This window comes from Fistularia commersonii, chromosome 3 (assembly GCF_037954325.1).
Source record: "Fistularia commersonii isolate RoL2024-O1a breed Wild chromosome 3, RoL_Fcom_v1.0, whole genome shotgun sequence".
NCBI lineage: Eukaryota > Metazoa > Chordata > Actinopteri > Syngnathiformes > Fistulariidae > Fistularia > Fistularia commersonii.
The window spans coordinates 16,561,475-16,585,058 of record NC_141286.1 but is presented as its reverse complement, the minus strand read 5'-3'; the positions used below and the strand labels follow the sequence as shown (position 1 = coordinate 16,585,058).

Here is a 23,584-nt window from a genome sequence, read left to right as displayed (position 1 = left end):
AATTGGATTGGAACAATCACTTTACAAAAATAATAGCTTTAAATCCCCCTGGAAAAAAGTTAAGATAAGAAAAAAACTTCTGTACTTGAAATAGAGGAAAGAGGAAGACCTTGAGTTATTACCTCTGTTAAGTCACATTTCCACCAGAGAATTGAGAGAATGTACAGACTAGTGAGCCGGAGGGGTTAAATAAAACAGTAAAAGCAAAGGTAGATTCACTAGTAACAACAGGTGTTACCCCGAGCCCTGTGGGGGCAACTATGGCTACAAAACATCATGAACATAAATCGCTGCCGCACTCTGTGAACATGCCAGTGATTAGAAGGACTGAAACATTAATTCATAAGAGCTCAAAAGTGGAAACCAACAGTTGATGGGAAACAACTCTGTAAGAAGGATCATAGTCACAGTACTGATCATTTTAATATGGCTGATCAAATTATACAATTAAAAAGTACAAAATGTCATTAAAATATAGTTGGTATTGTAATTCAAAGCCCAAAAGTGTGGCATGTCCAGGAAGTCGTCACACTGATTCCCTAGAGGCAACAAATACTTAACTGCAATAATTTCATAAAAATAAGTTGATTCATATAAATTCATGGGGGCGATGAATCTGCTTCAATTAAGAAAATATTAGGTTTCTCATTCGCGCATCATACACTTCTTGGCCCCCTATAACCACCAGTGGTTTGGGAGTGAGGAATGCTGCTATATCTGCAATGCCCGCAACACAAGCCTCCAACACATCCTGTCTGGCTGCAAGATTGCGCTCTCTCAGGGGTGCTATAGATGGCACCACGGCCAGGTCCCGAGGAAGCTGGCTGAGATGTTGGAGAGGTGCCGACAAGATAAAGTCACCAACAGCAGAGCAGCACCAGTTTTGTTTCAGAAGGCGGAGACCATTGGCACGCCAGGCAAAGAAGAAGCTCAACCCTTTTGCCCGACAAGGGGTAGGAAATGAGGATTAACCTTGACAGGCAGCTTCAGTGCCCCACAGAGTTTACCACCACATCTCTTCGCCCCAACATTGTTGTGTGGTCCAGCTTACCTCATTGAACTTAAAATCCCACATTAGGAAGGGATCGAGGCTGCCTTGAGTACTTGAGTCTCCTCGGGAGTACTACAGGCGGCTGAGGGCCGCATTCTTCCAGCATTGTAGCGCCCTGGGGCTGGAAGAAGACCAGTCATTCATTTCACAACCTGAATAAAACGATCCGCTACGACATTGGCATGTACTGAGAATCAGGTCACCTGATGATGTGGCAAATTTAGAGGTTCGCGCAGAGGTCATGGGAGATGCTCATGCGTCCCAATAGAGTGGACGAAGCGGTCAGCCCCAGGGTTCAGGGAATCCAAGCCTCAAAGGGTGGAGATCTGGCCCTAGAAGGCACCAATTGCCTCGTTCTGAGTCACTCAAGCCTGGGAAGTACCAACCAACTCCAACAGGGTGGCAGGCAAACTGGGAAAATGGCTGACAGAACCAGGGGGGTGGGAACAGACATAATGACCCCCAAGATAAGCAGAAGGGTAGAAAACCCAAGAATCGGACCCAGGAAGGTAAAGGTCAGACCAAACAGGTGGAGGAGGTGATCAAGCTCTTAGCAAGAGCACTGAATTTTGCATGACCAGGACTACAAATCGCCAGGCCACCTGGGCCCCCAGAAGAGAAATGGCAATAGGCCTGCAATTGTGTGACAAGGCCAGACATCCCCTGCACATCTGTATGTTTGACAGCAAACCACTTCTGATTGGTCAGGACCTTCTAGATCAGCTAACCCCACTCATTGATTGCCACCAAGTTTACATATAGGCCCACGTTGCCACCCCAAAACCACTTGGTTCAGGGAAAGTCCCACCAGACCCAAATGCCGGGGTAGCTGTTGTTAAGGAATCCCCTGCCAATGCCTATTATAGAGCCAATTCCTGATTCTGAACTCCCCGTGCTGCCAACGAGTACTCGGTGACGGCTGGCTGGCCACAATGACACTGCACATCCATGAGTCCTTTGTTTGTTCAGTGAAGAACTTGGACCCCAAGCTGTCCATCTTAACGGTGTCCCTGCCCCCGCTTCCTAGTACTGTGTGGTTGGAGAAGTCTGCCATCAGACAGGACCAGTACAATGACCTATGCCGGCCCGATCTTCTCTTTGTGCAGCAAAGCCATTGTCTGCTCTTGCTACAGATGCCACAGAACCCCATTAAAGCGATAGGAGTATCTGCGCTATATGTACACATTGGGAGGAGGGAAATCATGCATTATGTGAGCATGGTTCACAATCTCTCCCCATTTTTTGTGTGGGCAGACCATCTTGTTAGACTCAGCAAGACCGTTAACCAAGTCCTTTGGTCTTAGGCAAGCATTGGAAAACATCCCATCTCCAGAACCAGGGAACATGGTATTAGGGCAAACTATCCCTCATGCCTGCAAAGTCGATTTGACAATCCCTGGGTGCACTGCAGGTTCCCCCATTCGGTTCATAATCATTAAGGGTCAAATACCTGGCTCACAAGCCTTCTTCCAACCCTCCCTGCTATTTAGTAAGCTCAACTTGTCACTTGGCAGCAATCACTCGGCCTACCTGCTGGTTTAAAACCTCACCAATGTCCCAATCCAGGTGACGGCAAAGCAACCTCTCAGGATGCTTGTTGACAGCTCCTTCCATGAATTCGGACTGATAATTCCAGTCATAGGAGAGCTACCCCCATCCCTGAACACTGGACCAGACAAGGTCCTTTTCACCTTTCCGAACAAAACGATCTCCATCTCTTGCCATGAAATGCTGCAAGATGAGGTGATCTGTAGTGCCACCTTGGGTAAAGAGGGAGATCTGGTTGTGCACTCTTGTGGCTCAAGACACTTTTGCAGGGGCCCAGGAAAACCTGGAGGCCAGCGTAAAGGGATCAAAGGTGTATGATGACAGGAAAGCGTCTCAACACAAGTATCGAGTGGGCAACAAAGTGCTTCTTTGTCAGTTGTTTATAAAATACAGCTATATTCCTAATAAAGTATGTCTGTGGAGGTTCTCAGTCATCCAGGTCATGATCAATTCTTATCGACCGTGATCAGAGCTGAAGAAGCCTCCACGATAAGAGGTGAAACAACTTCAAGGAAAGAAAATGAAGGGAAAAAAGGCTAAATCTTTAGAGGAACAAAAACGTTTGAAAGGTCCAGCTTCTGCCATCACTACAAAGTGAGTGAATTTCTGTGACTCTTTCTGTGACTGATTTTAAACAACATGTTGAGCAATATATTTTAATTTTGCTTTCCAATAAAACCGAAAGAAGAACATCTTCCAACAGAATCTTAATAAACCTCAGTTCTAACAATTTATAAATAGGTTGGGACTCAAATTATGTTAAGTAATAAAATCAATACTGTGCTTATTTTTGAAGATCAAACACTGTTTAAACATTTAAGAAATAAAAACTAATTATGCAGGACCAGCAGCCAAGTGCGAGGCAGTATTATCTGAGAGCGCCAAAATAAGGGAAATATGGTTGTGGTCCCCAAATCTGTCTTAACATTCAACCCTTATACAAGACATTACAGGTAACTGCTAGACTGTGGACTGTTACTTACCATATTGCTCACTCAGCACATGGTAGATTTTAAATGTCATCATGTGGCAATTGGCTCAAGCCCCAGTTAAGGTTTTCGCCATTCTTTTCATCCAAAAGTTGAGAATTTGACAGTGATGAACACTTGAGGTTAACGCCCTGAATCCTTCAGCTCCCTTTGGGCCAAGAAAAAAAAAAAGAGTCTGATCCAACACTGTTTGGTTCGGCTGCACTCAGGGTTCTCAGGTTCAGATACAACAGCCCGGGAATGTTATCACCATGACAACAAACATAGTGAAATGATAGTGATTTTAAATGTGAACAAAGAGCCTGGAATTCAGATGTGAGGCTTCATAAAAAAATCTAAGCTTGAGGGAAATTATTGCAACCGAATTTCATTCCATGAGCAACTGTAAAAAACAAACATCTGAATGTTACCATATGAGGAAAAAAGCCCTCTATCACTCAGAAGTCAAATTCAATGAGAAAACATCAATAAAAAAAGAAAAGGTTACAACAAAACCTCTTTTACCTCAATAATACAGCCTGTGACTAAAAAACTATATCTGACAATCAATGTATTTAATAGAGGTAAAAAGCTGTCAGAGGACCTTCTCCCAGACATCAGCTCACATGGAAACAAAATAAAATAGGAATTTTGACACATTGCAAGTGCTTGAAAACACACGCACGCACGCACGCACGCACGCACGCACGCACGCACGCACGCACGCACGCACGCACGCACGCACGCACGCACGCACGCACGCACGCACGCACGCACGCACGCACGCACGCACGCACGCACGCACGCACGCACGCACGCACGCACACACACACACACACACACACACACACACACACACACACACACACACACACACACACACACACACACACACACACGTTCTGAGAATCTTAGCCACTCTCTGTCATTTCACTCCGGATTTCTGAAGGATCTGTGTGTGTGGGGGACAGTTGGTGGAGATTGTGGATGATGCTGCTTGGATCCACATTTAAATCTTCCTCCAGATCTTGCGAGTTGTTAGGGCTCTTACGTGAAGAGACTATAGAAAGTTCATCCACGATAGAGGTCTCATCAACCGCTGGGCACTCTAAGGGGAAAACACATTTACCATGGAGTCATGAATGACAAGTCAGCTAAGTCCATACATTGACTTAGCTGACACTAACTTAGTGAACTATTTTCAAAGAGAAAGACAATAAAACAAACAAAACAATTTGCGTGGAACAAGCATGAAATAATATCACTGCCTTAGTGAGGGTGAAGTAACTTCGAAAAGAAAAGCTGTTTCATTTATCAGGAACCCTATTTGATTATCCTTAATTTTGATTTGATAATCGATCATAGCCTCTGACCTGCTGCCTGCTGCTGACGGGCGAGTTTCCTCTCAAGGGCTTGCTGTCTGTTCAGCTCAATGAGTCTGCACTGCTCCTCGGTGAGTGACAGGGCAGGTGAGGCTGTAGGAGCTGGTGTAGACAGGTTAGGGGCTGGAGTAGAGTGAATTGGCCCCTGCAGATCACTGGTGAAGGTCCCATTGCTATGGGCTTCTGGACCCTTAAAGATATGTGGTTCCGTGGCAGCGTCCTCTTCATCTGTGTTAACAAATGTAACGTAATAGTGAATGTTTGAGGGTGGAACAATGGAGCAGTGGTTAGTGCTTCAGCCACACAGCATGAAGGACCCTGGTTTTGATTCCGACAAGTGGATTTTTCTGTGTGGAGTTTGCATGTTCTCCCCCAAATCTGTATGGGTTTCCTTTAGGTTCTCTGGTTTCCTCCCACAGTCCAAAAACATGCAGCATGTTAATCGGAAAAAAAAATTGCCTAAAATAAATGGGTGCGTGAAAGGTTGTTCATTTTTGTGGCCCTGTGACTGACTAGCGACCAGTCCAGGGTATACCCCAACTCTCTCGGATGACAGCTGGGATAGGCTCTAGCATCCCCCCACTGAATGATTACCATAAATTCCGGACGATAAGCTGCAACTTTTTTCACTTAAACAACAATGCGGCTAATTTTTGGATTCGGGGGGGGGGGGCTAACGAGCTTCACGCACGCTGCTAAAACATTTAACCTCGTCACATTGGACCGATGAAATGACTGGGAGATTCTGAGGCCGTTCATCTCCGACACCAAAGAAGACGACTTTGTCGGTTTTAGTGCACAGGAGGAAGCCCAATATAGCCATCGGCTAGCCGGTACGGCTTATATTGAAGTGCGTTCAATAGTCTGGAAATTACGGTAAATAAAACAGGTTTTTGATTATGTGGTTTCATACCAATCATATATCATCAGCGCTTTTTCTTGAAATGAAAAGCTTGTAATCTTAATAAAAGATAAAAGATGTCTACCAAAGACAAAGTGGCCAAATGCTACAGAACAAAGAGTGGGCTGGATGATCAGAATTTAAGTTTCAGTGTCTGCATCTGGTTAGTAATCAGTCCCGCCTTATTTTATAAAAAAAAAAAAAAGACCACTGATAGCATGTTTTCTTGTCTTCCCACATGCAGCATTGATAAATTTGGTTCCTTACCTCTTGTACCAATGTAATCTTCATGTATCAGTGGCATGTCCAGACGTATCCGTTTGAGACAAGTCTATCAGAGGGGAAAAACAAAAATGGTACACTGTCTGCATCAAAAACATTCCATTGATCAGTAACTTTTTTTCCCACCTGCACTTCCTTCTTGCTGCCAAGCTTCTCAACTTTGTCAATAAAATCGTCAAACTGCAATTTGGGGTACAACCTGTGGGCCCAGTTCTCCATCTTCTGCATCAATAGGCGCAGGTCCTCCCCCTGATTGGAACAAAAAGTGGATGCATTAAAAATATATCCTATATACAGCTTTGGAATTTATTTTTTAAGAATTAATATTTTTCAGGAATTGGCATCTATTCATAAGTCAGTCATTCCATTCCAGTGTCTCTTGATTTCCAACACAGGCACACCTTTGTCTATCTAATACGATACTGATGAGGTGATTACCTGAACCAAATCTTATTTAAAGAGGAAAAGTATAGGCAAAAACAGTCCTAGCATTACATCAAAAGTAACTGGAATAAAAAATAATTGTTGATCATGCTAAAAGAAATAAAAAGAAAAGTTTTGGGTGAGAAAAAGAGGGGTTCAAGTCTGGTGTTACTAGCGGACGGATAAAGTGAAAGTCAGGTTGCTTACATCAAAATTATAAAGGTAGTGGCTCAAAAGAAAAAGTTCAATAAATTACCGTCTAATTTATTTTTGGCAAATCATGAGAACAAATTTCTTCCAAATTTCAGTATTTTTAAAATAAAAAATATTCATGAGTAATAAGTGCCAACGTACCTAAACATTAAAAATGCTTAATTCACAAGACAAGCAAAATTATAACTGAATCTTCACTCTGTTACACTGATACAGATCAACCTCTGTTGTTGAAGATATTTTATTTGAGGTTATGATCTTCTTTTCGGAATTTTCTGTACAAGTTACATTGTGCTCCATATAAAGCATTCAAAAATAATGTCATGTGAGGTTTTTCAAAGTTTGAGCCAATAATGGTCCTCCTTTGAAAAATTCTACTACCAGTTGAAGGTTTCTTTAAAAAAAAAAAAAAAAAATCACCACATTTTTGTTCTAGAGTGTGTGATAAATGAAAATTATTTTTTATCAATTTTTAGAGATTGGTTCTGTATGGATAATACTTTATATCTATCTAGCATAACTGATCCTTCTAGATAAATTTAAAAGAATAATAAGCTAATCTGCAAAACATACTGATTGCAATACACTACTGGGATCTTTTTTATTTTTTTTTTTTATTTCACTGAAATAAACATATTTTTGAAGCCTTTCAAATAACTGATAGCACACCTAAATTTCAAAACAGGTCTGCAGTATCTCAGTTCATGCAGGAGTTTTTACCTCGTGTCCTTTGCCTTTGAAACGAACATTGTCAAAAAGTGTTCTCAGAGCGGGAAGTCCTCTATCTGAAGTCAGCCTGAAAACAAATAGAAGTAGGTATTATATTATCTCAGTCACTAGCTAAATAAAACTTAAACCTGCAGTGTCAACTGATGACACGTTTTCATTGCTGCACTAATTAAAATTGCTCAAGTGACCCACTTGAGTTTTTAAAGTACCTATTGGCGTCCAACTTGGGCTGAGGCCTTTTCACAACCCTCCGTTTTGCTACAGGAACATCAGCCAGGTTGGACACATCAGCTGATCCCTCTCCTTCAACAACCAAAACATAGTTGATAGAAAACAACTGATCAATCATTAGCATTAGAGAATAACAGTAACATTAAAACTACGCTTGTCACTTAGATGACGTCTATATCTGAAAGTCGATACTGCATTTGCCAGATCAGTGCAGTTTTTGACTTAAACCACATCATGATACCAAACATATCAATGACGAATTTCAATTATAGATCACTGTGAACATCTTTTCATTCCTTGGGTCAAAAGAAATGCAATGAAAAATAAGACAGATGACGATGTCACACCTGTGAAAGTTGGAACCAACTGAATTTGAATTTGGAAACTGTAAAGATGAGGCTGTAAGCACGGCTCAAAATGAAAGGGAAAGTTTTTAGAATTATCACGTACAGTTGTGTTCAAGCAAGATGACTCAGATGTCAGATACCCATCAAATTACCTCCCCCTTTTAAAGCATTAAGATAAAGGCAACAGACACAGAATCACTGGTCAGACCTTGAAACATATATCTAATCATAAGAAATAAAAATAGATTTTTCCAGTTTCTGGCACTTTGTTATTTTGGTATAAGTGCTTGCGAATACATTGCTTTCTTCTGACATTTATATAATTCCTTTCTCATCATGATATTATTTTGGTTTAATTCCTATTTAATTACCCCAGTGGAAGGCCAAAACGTATTTTGAGGGTCTGTTGGGAATGCACTTTTCCCCTTTCAAAAGGAACTTAAGACTCCCAGCAGAAAATGGGCGGATGGATTGTCAGAATAACATAGATTTTTTTGTTTGTTACTGGGTAAAGGAAAAGTTTAAATGCAAGAAGCTTTTCTTTTACACTCAGACATGTTTACTGGCCTTTGTATTCTTATTTTAAATATTGTTTGTCAGGCTTGTTGACTATTGGTAAATATGAATATCACAGCATTGTAGCTTCTCACCATCTGCAAAAAGTTCTCCGTCTTCTTGTCTGCCCTGACCTGGGGACAGTGGCGGGGGGAGCGGTGGGAAAGCTTCGTCCTCTTCATTGTCGTAGTCAGGCATGTTAGGTGGACTGTTTTCCAGCAGGTCAACCATAGTTTGTCCAGTCTGGATAAGCAAACATCAGTGTTAAAAAGTACTACTATCACTAATACTGTTGACATTACTAAGCCATTGAATGCATTTTTTTTTTTTGCTTAATATAAAACCATTACATTTATTGAACAATTACATAATTATATAGGTCTATGATGTTAAAAAAAAAACAACTTTGACAACAAAACATACTACAGTTTGTAGGAATGTTCAATACTATCATCTCAGTATTTATTCCTAAAAACTATCGACCGGTCGACTCATGACTCCTTCCTAGAATAATTGCTCCCTGACTTTTGTTTAACTTTTTGGGCAAAACTCTGAGGATATGTACTGGATTAGCACTAATTCATTGGCATTGTTTTTAGATATTTTTAAAAAATGTCTTCGTGTTTTTTTTTTTTTGTTGAATGATTCCTTGCTACTTTGGTCAGGACATTGATCCCCATGTAAACGGGCTGAGCGAGAGTGGAGAGTAATTTGTGTTGGAACGGAGATCGTCCCGGATGTCAGCTGTTAGCCAATCCTACCAACTTCCGCCACAGGAAGGCGGTAAACTTAAGGAATATTTCGCCGCGACAAAATGTACTACAGGGCAATTTTACTTATCTGTAAAAAAAAAAGTCAAGCTTTGAGCGTCACCGACAGCCTAAAACACAACTTAGTTAGGAGAAAAGTAAGTGGCCACATTAACGCCACATCACTTTTGAATTTAGGACACACTGTGAGGAATTAACGGAATACTGTAGGTACAACACTTACACGGCTTTTTGTTCGACTAAGACCACAAGTGTTCGTTGGCAAGATAGCGGTAAACAGGCAGGCACTTTATCCTGCTATTAAAAACAGCACGACCTACCGCAGGGTCCAGCAGTCGGTCGTAAAGCCCAAGCAGAACTTCTTGTGGAAGCTTGCGTGCTAACACTTCCGGAATATGGTCACCCTTTGCGCCTTCAGAATAAAAGCCTCCAATATATTGGCCAGAACGCACACTTAGTTACTTGGCGAAAGCAAGAGGCATTATAGTTTTGTTTTTTTTTTTTTTTTAAATGCAACAGAATCAAAACATAAAGAAAGAAAAACAACGTCCCTCATACCTTACCAATTTGAACATGATATAAAGGAAGTTTTTTTTTTCTGGCGTGAATGAGGTGTTCCATACTGCAATTTTATGAATTTATCTTGGACAAAAGTCTATATTTAAAATAACTGATTGAAATCAGAATAGTACGATATGCAATCTCAAGAGTAACCATAAAGATTTTCCTTTCTATTAAGAAGCACACAAGTGGGATACAATATAAATTAGTTAACATGGGTGAAAGAACTAGATATAGAGCAATAGTTATCTATTAGAATAACTATTAATAGTTACCGAGGATAATAAAGTAGTAAAGGGGAAGCCGAGTGAGCATTAATCACGTTTACATTTTACCAGCAATACTTAATCTGTAATCATAGAAGGAAAGCCATAGTATTTTTTAAATCTATTTTAAAAACCTTTAATATGTTTCATTTAAGACATTTATATTGAAATGAAAGAAAACTGTCTGGACAGATGATGTAATTATCAGGTTATGATAAGGTATTTAACAATTCTTTAAGTTTTTGGTTGTTCCCAGTGACTGGAAAATGCATTTGCATGGACTACTATTTACAGATTTCCCTCATTTATATCTTGTAATTCTTGTCTATTTTTGTTTAATTGTGTAGAGTTGGCATTCAAATTAAATTTTCTTGATTTATGGATAATAGTCATACTTGTTGACTTTAATTTGATCCATTCTTCTGCAGCAGACAGGCGCAGGGTTTGGTGGTGGTGGGGGGGTCTTCTGTGGATGAGTGTTGTTTCAAGCCTTAAACCGTGCAAAGTTGCTGTTGAGGTTATTCAACAGAGAGATGCGTGTTACATCATCAATGCATTTGCGGATGTAAGAACTAACAGCATCTGTATACTCTTCAATGTTAATGTGGTTGAGATGAGTGGCTACCTTCTTGAATATCTCCCGGTTTGTTTTGTCAAAACAGTCCTTAAGAGCATAGGTAGCCCCATCTGGCCACAACCGCATCTGCTTCGGAACCGGTCTGGCGACTTTCACCTTGGGGTCTGTAAGGCAGCGTTAGTCTAACAGTGGTGTGGTCAAAGGCGAGAGTCCAAGGTGGGGGGGGTGGGGCTTTTACGTTCCTTTGTGGGTGTTATAGACCAAGTCGAGGGTGTTGTCTCCTTTTGTAGGGAAATCAACACGCTGGTGCAGTTTGGGGAGGAAAGCCCTGGGGATAGCGTAATTAAAATCTCCAGCAAGGATGAGGAATCCATATGGGTGTGATGTCTTTTGCTCACTGATGGCCTGGTACAGTTCACTAAGTGTTACATTCCGGTCACTGCCATTACAGATGGGAGAGATGTTAAGACCAACTAGCAGAATCGCTGTGAGTTCCCTTGGCAGGTAAAAAGGACGGCACTAAATATCCATATACTCTGCCAGTGGTGAACAGTATTTGCATACCACCACAGCGTTCCGGGACCAAACGTCACCGACGTAAATACAGACTCCACCATTGCAAGTCTTTTCTCCGTTTACGAGTGCTCTGTTCGCTTGGTAGCATGTTAGCTGCTCCAGTTGTACAGCAGAATCCGGAATGCTGTCATTTAGCCATATTTCAGTGAAGACAAGCACACAACAGTTACTGATGTTTTCATTCGCTGTCCTCAGCAACCTTATGTGATCCATTTTATTGTCTAGAGATTGTACGTTTGCCAGAAGGATAGATGGTATGGCCAGAAGGTTTAGCTGCTAGCCAAGCGCAGACAACTACGTGCTTTCCCCTCTTCTGCTTCCTCTCACTTTCAGTGCCTCCTTTCCGGGGTAGAAGTGCAGTCAGGTCCGACGTGGCTGCATCCTCTCATCCATGACCACTAACATTGAGTGTCACACCTTCAATTTCTAATTTCAGACTCATAAGTCTTTCTGACATTCTTTTCACCATCAGAACATTCCCAAGAAACTCCTCCTTCAAGATAACTCTCACTCCACTTCTCTTCCTGTCAGTACCATGATAGTGCAACTTAAAACCTGCTCCTAAGCTTCTAGCCTTACTACTTTTCCACCTGGTCTCCTGGACACACGGTATATCCACCTTCCTTCTCTGCATCATGTCAACCAACTGTCTGCCCTTTCCTGTCATCGTCCCAAAATTCAAAGTCCCTACTCTCAGTCCAAGGCTCTTGCCATTCCTCTTCTCTCTTTGCTTCCAAAGTCACCTTCCTCCTCTCTTCCTTCGACCCTCAGTAGCCCAATTTCCACTGGTACCCTGTAGGTTATCGACACCAATGGCAGTTGTTGTGAACCCAGGCCTCGACCAATCCTGTATGAGATTCTTAGGTTCAATTTGCATGTTTGGTTTTGGCACAAGTTTTACGCCGGATGCCCTTCCTGATGCAACCCTCTGCATTTATCCAGGCTTAGGACCAGCTCAGGGATGACACGTGCCTGTGCCCCTGGAGGCTGCATTTTTAATTTGACCCATTGTCTTTGTGCAAATCATGAAAGTCACAAAGCCATACATTTGAGAAAGAACTCTACAAGGGTCTATGTGGTGACCTATGAACTATTTCATGGTTATGCAATCAAGCCCACCTTGAATACACTCAAAAACAGGACAAAGCTGACAACCACCCAAAAATTCAAGCAAAACTCTACTGATATTAAAGTCCGAAGACCTTTATTTCCTGTAAATTGAACTCCATCAAGAGCCCATCCAATGATATTGCTAAGCACACACAGCCTCCTTTCCCAGGGGCATGGGCTAAAACAAACCATAAAAATATATATTATGTGAGTTACTCCTCATCAACTTTCAAAAGCCATAGTTTTTCTTTTCAGACACCTTTCACTCAATAACCAGCCTAGTATCAGTCTCAAAATTGTCTTTTAATTGAAGTTTAATGACCCAAAGAGAGTAAAACTGTTTACCTCCATCACTCTTCATTCTTTATAGCCATTAAATCATGTTTTATTGGGAGTTAGCTTGAATAGCTTGAAAAACTTAAGTACGCCAAAAATCAAACCAGACCAGTTTGTTAGAAAATAGTAATTATCATCATATGCCAAACTTGGTTTAATTTTGTGGCAGGTACTGGGCATTTTGACCTTCCAAATTACAACTTGGAAAGTTTATCCAAAATAGAAAAGCAAGACAGTTAAATCAACAAAATCAAATTAAAGACCACTGAGGTTTGATATTGTTAAAACAAGGGGATGTGACACCAGGGCTGGACAATATGAAAAAAAAAAGGATATCGGGATATTCATATGCAACTTTTTATGATATCAGTATATTACCATCTGTATTGGAGTGGAAAATTTAAGTTTATTTTATCTTTTCTAAAAATGAATACATTTAATAAAATTCAGTGATTGAAATTGACACTCTCTTGGTTAATCTTTTAGCGGCCAACAGGTTTTTGCTAATTTTCAAGGAATTTTGTGCTCATTTTCAGATATTTATTTGCCCTATAGAGAGGTAATTTCTTGATCCTTTACAGGTGACAGAATTACCTACTAAAGCATCAAGCCATGTTTTTTTTTAGACAGTTGAGATTTACTGAGGAAAGACGTGATTAACAAATCGGCCAAAATATTAAATGAAATTGGCAAACAAATCTGCTAAAATATTGAATGAAATTGGCAAACAAGATTTATACCAGACGCTGATTCATGTCTGCATTTAAACACTAAAGTTATGTATCACAGTTTTTAATATTAAAAAATCTACAGCACAGTAATACATTCAGATGTTTTACTGCCCAGCCCTATGTGAAAATGTGTGTGTGTGCATGTGCGTGTGCTTCTGCACATGTCTCAGGAACGTCCACGCAGCAGGAACATGAGGAAGACTGCACTTAGAAGAATGCACAGAGTACACACAGTGGGAACCACAATCTCTGTTACCATCTCCATGTGGCCTATCAATGGATCTGAAACACACAGGAGATGAAGAAAAGGTATGAATATTTCTTAAGATTTGTTACCACCCAAAAGGTCATTGTTTTGTCCTGGTTGGTCTTTTTTTGTCTTTTCACAGCAGCCATTTTGAAACGTTTCAGCACCTACAAAGGGGCGTGATCAAGATGATCAACACAATTCCTGCAAGGCAGTGTCCTCAACCGAAACTGATCCAAGCCCTGAACCAGATTAGGGACAGGAAACTTTGTGTTGGGTAATGATACTTGAAAATGATGAAAGTAACAAGATGAACAACTATAAAGTAGTTTTTTTAAAGGCAAGGAAAAAAAGGAATTTATTGAGAGAAAAGGGTCTGAGTGCTAAAACTGAGGCATAATGACATTCTGGCTGTCATTAACAATCATTTTCACTGATAAGTCAAATGCTGTTAGCATGAGTTCAGATTTCAGTGACAATTGTTAGATAAATTTAAATGTTCTGGAGTGTGGGAGAAAACTGCAGAACCTGTAGGAAACCCACACAGACATGGGAGAACATGCAAACTCCACTCTTCCTGTGAGGCAGAGGCATTAAAGACTGTCCACCTGTGTCGCCCAACTTCAATGTTCAGTGGGTGCTAAATCAGGGTTCAGACAATTGAAGTTTACACAATATTATGTTTGAAAGTGTCACTCTTATTAAAATCTCATGTTTGCTGTGCTAACGCACAGCTTACACTCACAAGTTAGAGAACAGTAACAGCATGCTTTTCTAATCTACATAACGTCAACATTATTGCCAATGACAATGAAAGGCCAAGTTGTGACCTTTGGCCGCTGTTTATCCAACAGGTCAGCCACCATCACAGGCAAAGTTTGAAAATGCATAATTAACATAGGAAAGTGCTATATGTTACAGAAATTGGGCATTTAGTTCAGCCGATATAGCAGATGTTTCTCCAGTGCGACTGCAGTTCTGACTATAATAGAGTGGGGTCATTATCAATATTTCTAATTACGTGTTTTTCATACTGTAATGACTGCTGTGAACATTTTTTTTTTCTAATTTCAGTGACCAAAACACAAAACACATTTGGAAATCACAAAAACAGTAGAAATCATTTTCAACTAAAAGTTTTTCACTACAATGGATTGTATGAATCTTTGTTTAACATATTCACACAACTCAGCTGATCCCTTGGATCATTTCTTTAAGCGTAACCTAAATAGGGATAAATATTACTTTTACTAATGAATGGCCAAGTCAGTATTACATTATGATGCAATGTATGTCTAATCAATGGAATCTTCAACTAGCACTGTTGAATGGGTCTAATAATAGAAAGATCACACATTTTCTGCTGTGACTGTGTGTCAGAGAAGGATAAAGTAGCACATCATAATGACGTCGTTGAGCTGAGATATCAATTCTTGTACCTAAACTTCATCATGAACTGGCCAAGCCTTTCCTGCATGTTCCTGATTTCCCTGGGATTTTCTTCTAGCTGGAGGGGCAAAACAAAGAAAAATCCTGTTAGATATTAAAAAATAGCAACCTTAAGGTAGAATTTTCCTTTGTTTGGCCCCGCCTGTCTCATAAATCTGGACTGTATTGTTGCACTGAACTGACCTGCTGCCAGAAGCTGGTTGCTGGAGGAACACGTCTCTATCGCTTTCCTCTTCCAACTTTCCACCTATAAACACATTAAAATACCATTAACTCCTAAAGAAACAAGTTAACAATGTGTCTCTGTTTACCTCTCTTTGATTGGGGAATCCATTGGAGCTGATGATACGTTTGTAGAACTGGACAGAGGCCTTAGGGTATCGAGGTTTGTTTTTGTTCCTGAAGTCCACATAGTAGAGTCCGAACCTCTCTGTGTAGCCTTCATCCCACTCGAAGTTATCCAGCAGGGACCAGGCAGTGTAGCCCTTCACATTCACCCCATCCTTAACCGCTGTAAAAACGTATTGCAGAGGAGTACATTTATTGGTAATTCAGCGTAATTGATATGTTACCAAAAAGACACATATGGGTTAATCTCTCCATACATTCAGGTCAGCTCACCTTTGAGCATTTCATTGATGTACTCTTTGAGATACTGCATTCTCCAGTCATCGCAGAGGTCGGTGCAGTGCATCTTCTCTGATACACCATTTTCTGTCACGTAGATCATGGGGTTTCCATACTGACTCTGTTGGAATCAAATTCACACAGGTTAGACAGTTTGTATGATAGTTATATGCTATGTATCGGTATTTTTTTGTCCATATCTGTATCCATGTTAGAATCTGTATCTGTATCAGATTAATGACCACATTTACATGCTATGCTGACATTTAAATAAAAAAAAAGGCTTGTTAACCATCAAATCTGTGGACACTAAAAGGAATCACTTGCAGTATACAGTCAATATATTATAAATACCTTGACGAAGTTCAGCAAACGTCGGAACCCCCAGGGGACAGAGTAGAGCCACTCAGAGCCAGGGTCAGGCCACTGCGGATCAACTAGCTCTGCAAGGTCACGATCTGCAAAGTAACTGTCGCCGAGACCTGATGGGTAGTTTTTCTGGGTGATATAGCGTGTCGTGAAGTGGCCGAGGCCCAGAAAGTCACAAGTGCCCTTGTTGTAACTCTTCTCCTGAGGTGAAAACACAGGTAGCCTTGAAGCTCCCAGTCCCTGCTGGCCGCTCTTCCTTCCTAGAGATGACAGTTCAGTAATTATTGTAGAAAAGCTACAGTATCAGTCACAGGTTGTCCAAAAAGGACTGTTCAAATGAGCATAACATACCAATATAATCTTTCATAACCTGGGGGTAGTCACCATTGAAGATGGGTGTAGCAAACCACCCCAGGTAGAACTGTATGTATCGCTCTGCTGCTTCAATGTCCCTCTGATTGGAGACATCAACGGGTTCTCCCCAGTCAGCTGTTAGCGAAATTCCAACTAGACCTGAACACAACATTTCTGATTACCACTGCGAAAATACATATACCGGTATATGCATGTATATGGTCTACAAATGTTCACTTTTATCATGTTCATCAGACCTCAGTTCTCTTCATTACCTTTCTGCTTGCTCCGCCACTGCATGTCGTACGTGTGCCAAACTTTAGCATGTGCCTGAACCATAAAAGACATTGGGTCACCTCAGTATTTAAAATCAGAGAGGTAGATATAATGATGCCCAAAAATGAGAGTGAGTGTCATTCTTGATTATATATCAGCAAAAACACTGAGCACCAAAATCAATAAATCGCTTTTTAAAATCATAAGAAAATGACCCTGATTATTTCCAGGATAGGAGGCATGCAAATTGAAATGGCCTAAAATCAATACACTGGGAATTGAGATTAGTATTCCTTGATTATTATCATTTGAATGTTAATAAATCACATTTAATAATGGAACAGTAGCTATTTTAGTCACAGCAACTAACAGGGGACAGGGTGACGCTGGGGTTTAAACAGCAGGGCTATATGGCTAGAAATTAAGCAAGACTCAAAACACAACTCTGTTCACTCAGCGTTACATGGTTGGAGCCTGCTTCACAGAGTTGTGTAATGCAGGACATGAGAACATTACGTTAAGAGTTACAGTTCATTAGTAATGATAATCATAACTAACATTTTAATGACAAGGTTCATTTTTGAATATTTCAACACTGGAAAACAACACTGCTATTGGTCAAACATACAACAGTATGCTGAGCCAGCATAACAATGCAGAAAAGTTAGATGCTCACTGATTACACAAAATAAAAAGAATTGAAAGTCGGTGATAAACCATCAACTGAAATAAAAGTGATTTGAGCAAACTAGCTCGACCTGGTTTGTAAAATCTTCATCTGTCCAGTCTTACCTTGATGAGGTGATGTGCAGCTTTATATGCTCCTGTTCCCTTCATCTTCAGACCAGGTGCATGTTCCCCCGTTTCATATCCCTCCACAGCAATGGACTGAAAATAAAGTACATGTAACAAGTACACGTCTCTTGACAAAACTCTCAACACTGTTTTTGTCTTCACCTTGACATACCCAGGGATTGTTGAAAGTGATCCAGTACTTCACTCTGTTTCCGAATCTCTCAAAACACAAGTTGGCGAAGTCGTTGAAGTAGTTGACCATACTGATGTTCTGCCAGCCACCGTATTTCTCCTGCAGGACCTGCATATTTCGAGAATGAAAGCATATTTATTTTTCAAAACCACAACTTCAATCCATAGAAATAACAATTTTGAGGGTTTATTGTTTACCTGTGGTAAATCCCAGTGGTAGAGTGTTACGATGGGCGTTATCTTATTTGCCAACAGCATGTTAATCAGGTCGTCGTAATATTTAATTCCTTTCTCGTTAATATGATCACCTGGAATGATGAGAAATCATTAGTTTGTTGAAGATTAATGAAGTCGATCATTTTCACAACTGACTGAAAAATTGATGAATTCATTCATTCACTATGCCCCTTGTCCTGAAGTCAGAGTTGCAGGGGGTGGCTGGAGCCAAACTAATTCATTGGGTGAGAGGCAGAGTTCACCCTTGATGCCAGTTGATCACAGGGTCACATTTAGAGACATACAACCATTAATGCTCTCATTAACACGGGAAAAATGTAGGGTCTCTACTGAACCTACTGCAACTGTTTAAAAAAAATAAATTAAAGTTTAAATTGTTGGAGGAGACTCAATGCAGACACGAGGAGAGCATGCGGGATCCACATAGAAAGGCTCCCTGTTGCAATTGTACCAGGAACCGGATTGCTGAGAGGGAAGAATACTAATCACTACATAAGTTAATTGAATAATCTATTACATCTATTACAATACAATACTATACTATACTATACTATATAATCTATTACAGAATAATATGATGAAAAATAACAATATACAGGACCCAACCCAAAAGTTTTTTAACTTAAAAAGATGAACTTATCCCATCAATAAGATTTTGGCTCTTTTTCCCCTTAAAATATTGAACATTTACTAAGTGGTGGATTTGCCAATTGACAAACTGAATCAACACTTGAAGCATTAAATACTTTGTTTTAAAATTTAAAACAATGTGTTCAATTTTAGCAAGTATCAAAAATTTAGATACTTGCATGCTTAAGAACACCATCCGCCACCGTAAAATAGTAACGAGTTAACAAAGTACAAGAAGGTTGTTATGGTTACCTTTCAGTCCATTGGGTAAAATCCTTGGCCAGGAGATGGAGAAACGATAATGATTCAGCCTAATGTCCTTCATCAAGTTAACATCATCCTTCAAAACCCAAGAGCAGAAAGTGTTTTGAAAATAAATGAATTCCAGCTCCAGGCCCACTTGGTGGCTACATTTACATTGCATTAGCTTTGACGAACTATGGAACGTTTTCATAATACACACTGCAAATCAATTATAGGAGAACTATACTGAGGATTTGGGGAAAAAAAAGGGGAAAAACAAAAAAGAAAAAGGCAGTCGAAGCCAATTCAAGTCTGCTGTTTTATTTAACAGTGTGGTTGGAAATTATATTACAATAAAACTTCCCTTAAAGCAAGGATGTGATGTGAGACAAAGCTTTAAAACCTTTTCATTATCCTTGTTTTCTTTCAGTTCTAAGTAAGGCCATAGATTGAAAAAAAAAAGACAAAATATGGACGCATAGTCAATCCATGTGTCCGCATTTCTGGTCATGTTTCCAGTTCAATCTGTGTTGGTAGATAGCTGCCACACAAATACGTTTAGAGGTTTCAAAACAAGCTCTGCATAAAAAAAGCCGCTGGGCAGCTCTACTTCTGCCTTCCTATTGGACCACTGGCTGCAGACAAGAGTAAGTAGATGTTACAATGTAAACATCCTCCATTGCTCAATGGATATTTGGAGGTTACGCGTTTTTTGCTTTTTGCAAACAGAAATGGCCTTATTAGAATGTTAAGTCACATATACACTGCTGCACTCCTGTTTTCTTGGAATATTGGTGGTGAACAACTCCAGTGCAAAGAAATGTCTTACACTGGTTTGTTTAATTGATCTCACTCATTCTAAAATGCCATCAATTCAGATTTATTATTTTCAGAAATTCCAATGCACGGCACCACAAGTTTTACCAAAGATTCAGGCCACTAAAGTCATGTGAATGTTTCAATTCAGTCATCGGTTCAAAACACTGGCTGTTGAGATTTGTATTGGTAGTTCTTCCTGTGAGCTGAAATAAGAGTCGACATTAAACTACAAGTGGATCTAACTGCTTTTTACACAACAGTTTGTGAGCCCCTCTTGATGTTTTCTATGCGTTACCTTGAATTTGAAGTAGCCTTCACACGACGAGTCTCCCGTGTCATTCAACACTACTTTCCCCTTTTTGTGGGCAAATGCGTCCCAGATGCTCATTCCCTTTCCATCAATGTTCCAGGCTCCTTCTGTCTGATAAGCAGAACTGCCGGCTCCCCAGGAGAAACCTGCACAGCAAACACGAGTTAGAAAAAATAATCACAATGATATCCAATTAACATTCTTTGTATCTATCAAAGTTCACCTTGAAGGGGGTTTGGAGTACAGTTGTATCCCAGCTATATCTGGCAATTAGCAAATATATTACTAATTTGGGGTCTTATATTTATTTCAGGACAGTTTTTTTTAATGGGCTAACGAAAAACATTTAAAAAGAAGGGAACTAAACCTCGGCCCTCAAAAGATTGAATGCGATTTACATTCAAATTTAAATGTAATTAAGTTTAGTTATTTTCCTCATGGCTGCAGACCCAATGAGCTTTTTGTCTTTATTTTAAAAAAGGGCAAAATAAGAGCCATCGATGAAGGAGTGACCAAATCCTCCCGGTAGTCAATCCATGGCTGATGGCTTAAGACTGGACTCAAACCCATTCACTGTCATAATGGATAATAAAATATTTAATGCGCTTTTTTTCATGTTCAGTGACTTTTTGCCCTTTTGACTTTGAGATGAAATAATTAATTACAGTTTTGTGCAGAGGCATATCATTGCATTACTGTATTTAATACATATTACAGGTAGGAGCAAAGAGGATAAATGTTGTGTGATGAAGACTCACAACAAAAGAGAATGTGTCCCAAACACAGTGATGAAATTTCACTTGTTTTGAAATACTTGTGAACGAATCGAATGTATTCATTATTAGTGAGTTCTTGTTGAAATCTTTAAATTACTTGAGGTAATTTTAGAAAACTTCTGGCACGTTTTTTGGAAAAAAATTCTTGTTTAACAAAAGGGAAATAAATAAAAAAAAATTGAAGGATTAATCTTGATAAAACATCACAATACATGTGGATAAACTGTTATCGTCTATTGATCATACCAGTTGGGAAAGTTCCATAGTGGAATGAGGTTCTGTCGGTCTTGGTCCAGTCAAAGTCCTCGCCGGCAGAGACGCACAGAACCAGCGCCGAGAACACACACCAAAGCTGCATCTTCCTCTCCCTCCTCCTCCTCCTCCTCCTCTGTCTTCAAGTGTACCTGAGGAAGGACCGGGGAAAGCGGACTCAGACACTGAACCGGAGCGAAAGCATCCTGAGTCAGACGGAGTTGGATTTGATCCAGCTGTGGGACAGGCTGACGCAGAAAGCGATGAGGGACAAGAAGTACGCCAGCTTGTCCAGCGCGCTCAGGAGGAGCGACATTTCTTCTTCTGGGACGCACAACACAACTTTTTTTTCTGATTTTTTTTCTTCCCTTTTTTTTTTTTTTTTTTTTTTTTTTAAAGAAAATTGAAATCAAAAGATGGAACTTCTCCTTCCCGTTACAGCTTCCGAGTCTGCCCGGCCTCCCCCCTTCCGAACCACATATACATGTCTGACCTGCTTTCGTCTCGGCCGGAAGCCGCTCCAAATTGCAAGAAAGATCCCCGGGGCTTCTGGAGCCGGTCAGCCGGTCCGCGCCGTCACCGGTTGCAAAACACAGTGAAACATCCAGGACATTTTCTGCAATTCATCAGGCCCCCCACACAGAAACACATACACACCAAAAAGCCCCGCATTTAGACGCAGTGAAGTGTGTAAATAAATGTGCTGGGGCAAACAGATCCTTTGGAACAAGGTGGGATTTTGGCACCGTAAGCAAAGTTAATGTCAGTGAGCGTGAGGCGCTTTGGAAGCGCCTCTCTCATCTCCAACACTGAGCTGCTTCTGTATTTCCTTTCCTTTTTTTTTACAGTCTGCAAAAAATTAAGGTGAAATATTGTGATAGGGCCTTGCTGAAATTTTTAAGAACCGCTCAGGGAAAAAAATTGGGTTTTTATTTTATATACATCAGTCTTTTGTGTCTGTCTGTGTGTGTGTTTGTGTGTGTACATGGATAAAAATGTCCTTTAAATGTGGAACCAATTTCCCACTTCCTGTTAAAGAATGAAATAACTGTCACAATCCAAAGTGAATAGAGCTATTACAAATCAAAATCAGTAAATGTATATTTGGTCAGTGCATGTGGATAAACAAGTGCAACTGTCAAGCTTTATAACAGAACAATTTAACAAAGCCAAGGGGAACAAAAGAAATGGAACAATAGGAATTACATCATGTTAATGTTTTAACATGAACTCCATTGTGAACTGATTAGACTACTAGTTGATATCATGATTAGTTTTAAACAGATTGTAAAATAGTGAATCATTTTTTAACCAGAGACTTGGAGAAGAAACAAAAATAAATCAGTGTCAATTTTTTTTACTGATATGTTTCAAATGTTAACTGAATTTCAGTCGTTGAATGAAGATGAAACTATATACTGAGGACAGTGAAAGCTAAGTTTGATGATGGAGATGTTAATTTTTTTCACGTTGATGTTACAATCAATTACCGCTGAGTAAAGTGACAGTAGATTGTCACAAAGTCCATTGTGATCTCAGATGCCGAATAAATTATGACTTTAAAATGTAGATTCTTGAATAGATAAATTTGTTTCAAATGGCTTGAAACAGTCAGTAATTATTAGTGCATATACACTGAGTTATCATTTATTGTTTCTTTAACAGTGTCCACACATCCAAGGCACACATGAAAAATTTTCCTCCTTTATCTGGTCTTGGAAATCATATAGAAAACAAGAGAAACAGATAGATGTCCTAGAAAAATGTCGGTTGTCATGGATAATTATTTAAACCCTGTCCTATTTGGCCATCTGACATCCAAAACTACAGGCTTCATGATACTTTGGCGACGTGATTAAAAAAAAAAAAAAAAAAAAAAACAGAAAAAAACAGGCTGATGCCTTAAAAACAATAATTTGCAATATCAATTCAGGTTAGAAGTTTACTGATGCAAAGAAATGAAAAAATAAAGACAATCTACCTGAATATTGATTAAGAAACTATAGAAAATATGGAATTAATTGCAAGGGCATTTAAAATACGTCAGCATAAAATCTGTGCGATAATTAGGGAGAGATAAGCTGATAATTTGTTGTCCAATCAATTGAAAATGAATAAGACCTAAACTAAAAATAAAGTGCAAAATTATTTAATGGAGGAAGTTACACCAAGATTTGCCAAACCATACACTGAATTTATGATTTGAATTTTATATATATCATTTATATTTAAGCTTGGACCAGCAGAGGATACAAGTTAAAGAGATGTGCAGGAAAAACAACCTGAACATTCAATTCACAGAGGTAACTTATTTCCCTAGTGGAAGCTCTGGGTGTCTCTGCAGCTTCTATCTAGGGTTACGACCTCTGGACTGGACACTATGCTGGAGATCATCCTGCACAAAGCATGAATACACTCATTATCATAAGTCACATTGTTTACAGGCTTTGT

General features: G+C 39.8%; 2 protein-coding genes across 3 annotated transcripts; both read right to left on the bottom strand.

Moving 5' to 3' along the window:
- Positions 1–1,268: 1,268 nt before the first annotated feature.
- Positions 1,269–9,776, bottom strand: tipin (timeless interacting protein). The gene is made up of 8 exons (XM_086139612.1): positions 9,721–9,776; positions 8,726–8,873; positions 7,707–7,800; positions 7,489–7,564; positions 6,259–6,381; positions 6,118–6,181; positions 4,941–5,177; positions 1,269–4,675 (listed from the first exon to the last, which is right to left on the bottom strand). The coding sequence occupies exons 2-8, from the start codon at positions 8,859–8,861 to the stop codon at positions 4,479–4,481; spliced, it is 927 nt and encodes a 308-aa protein (XP_085995738.1). The 5' UTR covers positions 8,862–8,873; positions 9,721–9,776; the 3' UTR covers positions 1,269–4,478.
- Positions 9,777–12,569: 2,793 nt separating this feature from the next.
- lctla (lactase-like a) lies at positions 12,570–21,769 on the bottom strand. 2 transcript variants are annotated; one of them, XM_086143847.1, is made up of 15 exons: positions 21,627–21,769; positions 21,128–21,285; positions 20,091–20,251; positions 18,986–19,073; positions 18,065–18,174; positions 17,847–17,975; positions 17,672–17,767; positions 16,879–16,933; positions 16,601–16,762; positions 16,235–16,509; positions 15,875–16,001; positions 15,565–15,764; positions 15,437–15,500; positions 15,244–15,311; positions 12,570–13,839 (listed from the first exon to the last, which is right to left on the bottom strand). In XM_086143847.1, exons 2-14 carry the CDS (start codon positions 21,237–21,239, stop codon positions 15,244–15,246), a joined length of 1,647 nt encoding a protein of 548 aa, XP_085999973.1. In that variant the 5' UTR covers positions 21,240–21,285; positions 21,627–21,769; the 3' UTR covers positions 12,570–13,839. The 2 variants fall into 2 exon arrangements, with proteins under 2 accessions (XP_085999973.1, XP_085999972.1); XM_086143846.1 differs by lacking the exon at positions 15,244–15,311 and having other exon boundaries at positions 12,571–13,839.
- Positions 21,770–23,584: the final 1,815 nt, after the last annotated feature.

Bases quoted from the DNA above. Each gene is read 5' to 3' on its own strand.
- tipin (XM_086139612.1), bottom strand. From the start codon at position 8,861: ATGGTTGACCTGCTGGAAAACAGTCCACCTAACATGCCTGACTACGAC. The intron at 7,801-8,725 runs GTGAGAAGCTAC...TGGTTGTTGAAG, and splicing joins CGGAGAACTTTTTGCAGATG to GAGAGGGATCAGCTGATGTG. The intron at 6,382-7,488 runs GTAAAAACTCCT...TGTTCCAATCAG, and splicing joins TCAAAGGCAAAGGACACGAG to GGGGAGGACCTGCGCCTATT.
- lctla (XM_086143846.1), bottom strand. From the start codon at position 21,239: ATGCAGCTTTGGTGTGTGTTCTCGGCGCTGGTTCTGTGCGTCTCTGCC. The intron at 16,002-16,234 runs GTATTTATAATA...TGATTCCAACAG, and splicing joins GTTTGCTGAACTTCGTCAAG to AGTCAGTATGGAAACCCCAT. The intron at 13,840-15,436 runs GTCAGTTCAGTG...TGTGTGTTTCAG, and splicing joins CAACCAGCTTCTGGCAGCAG to ATCCATTGATAGGCCACATG.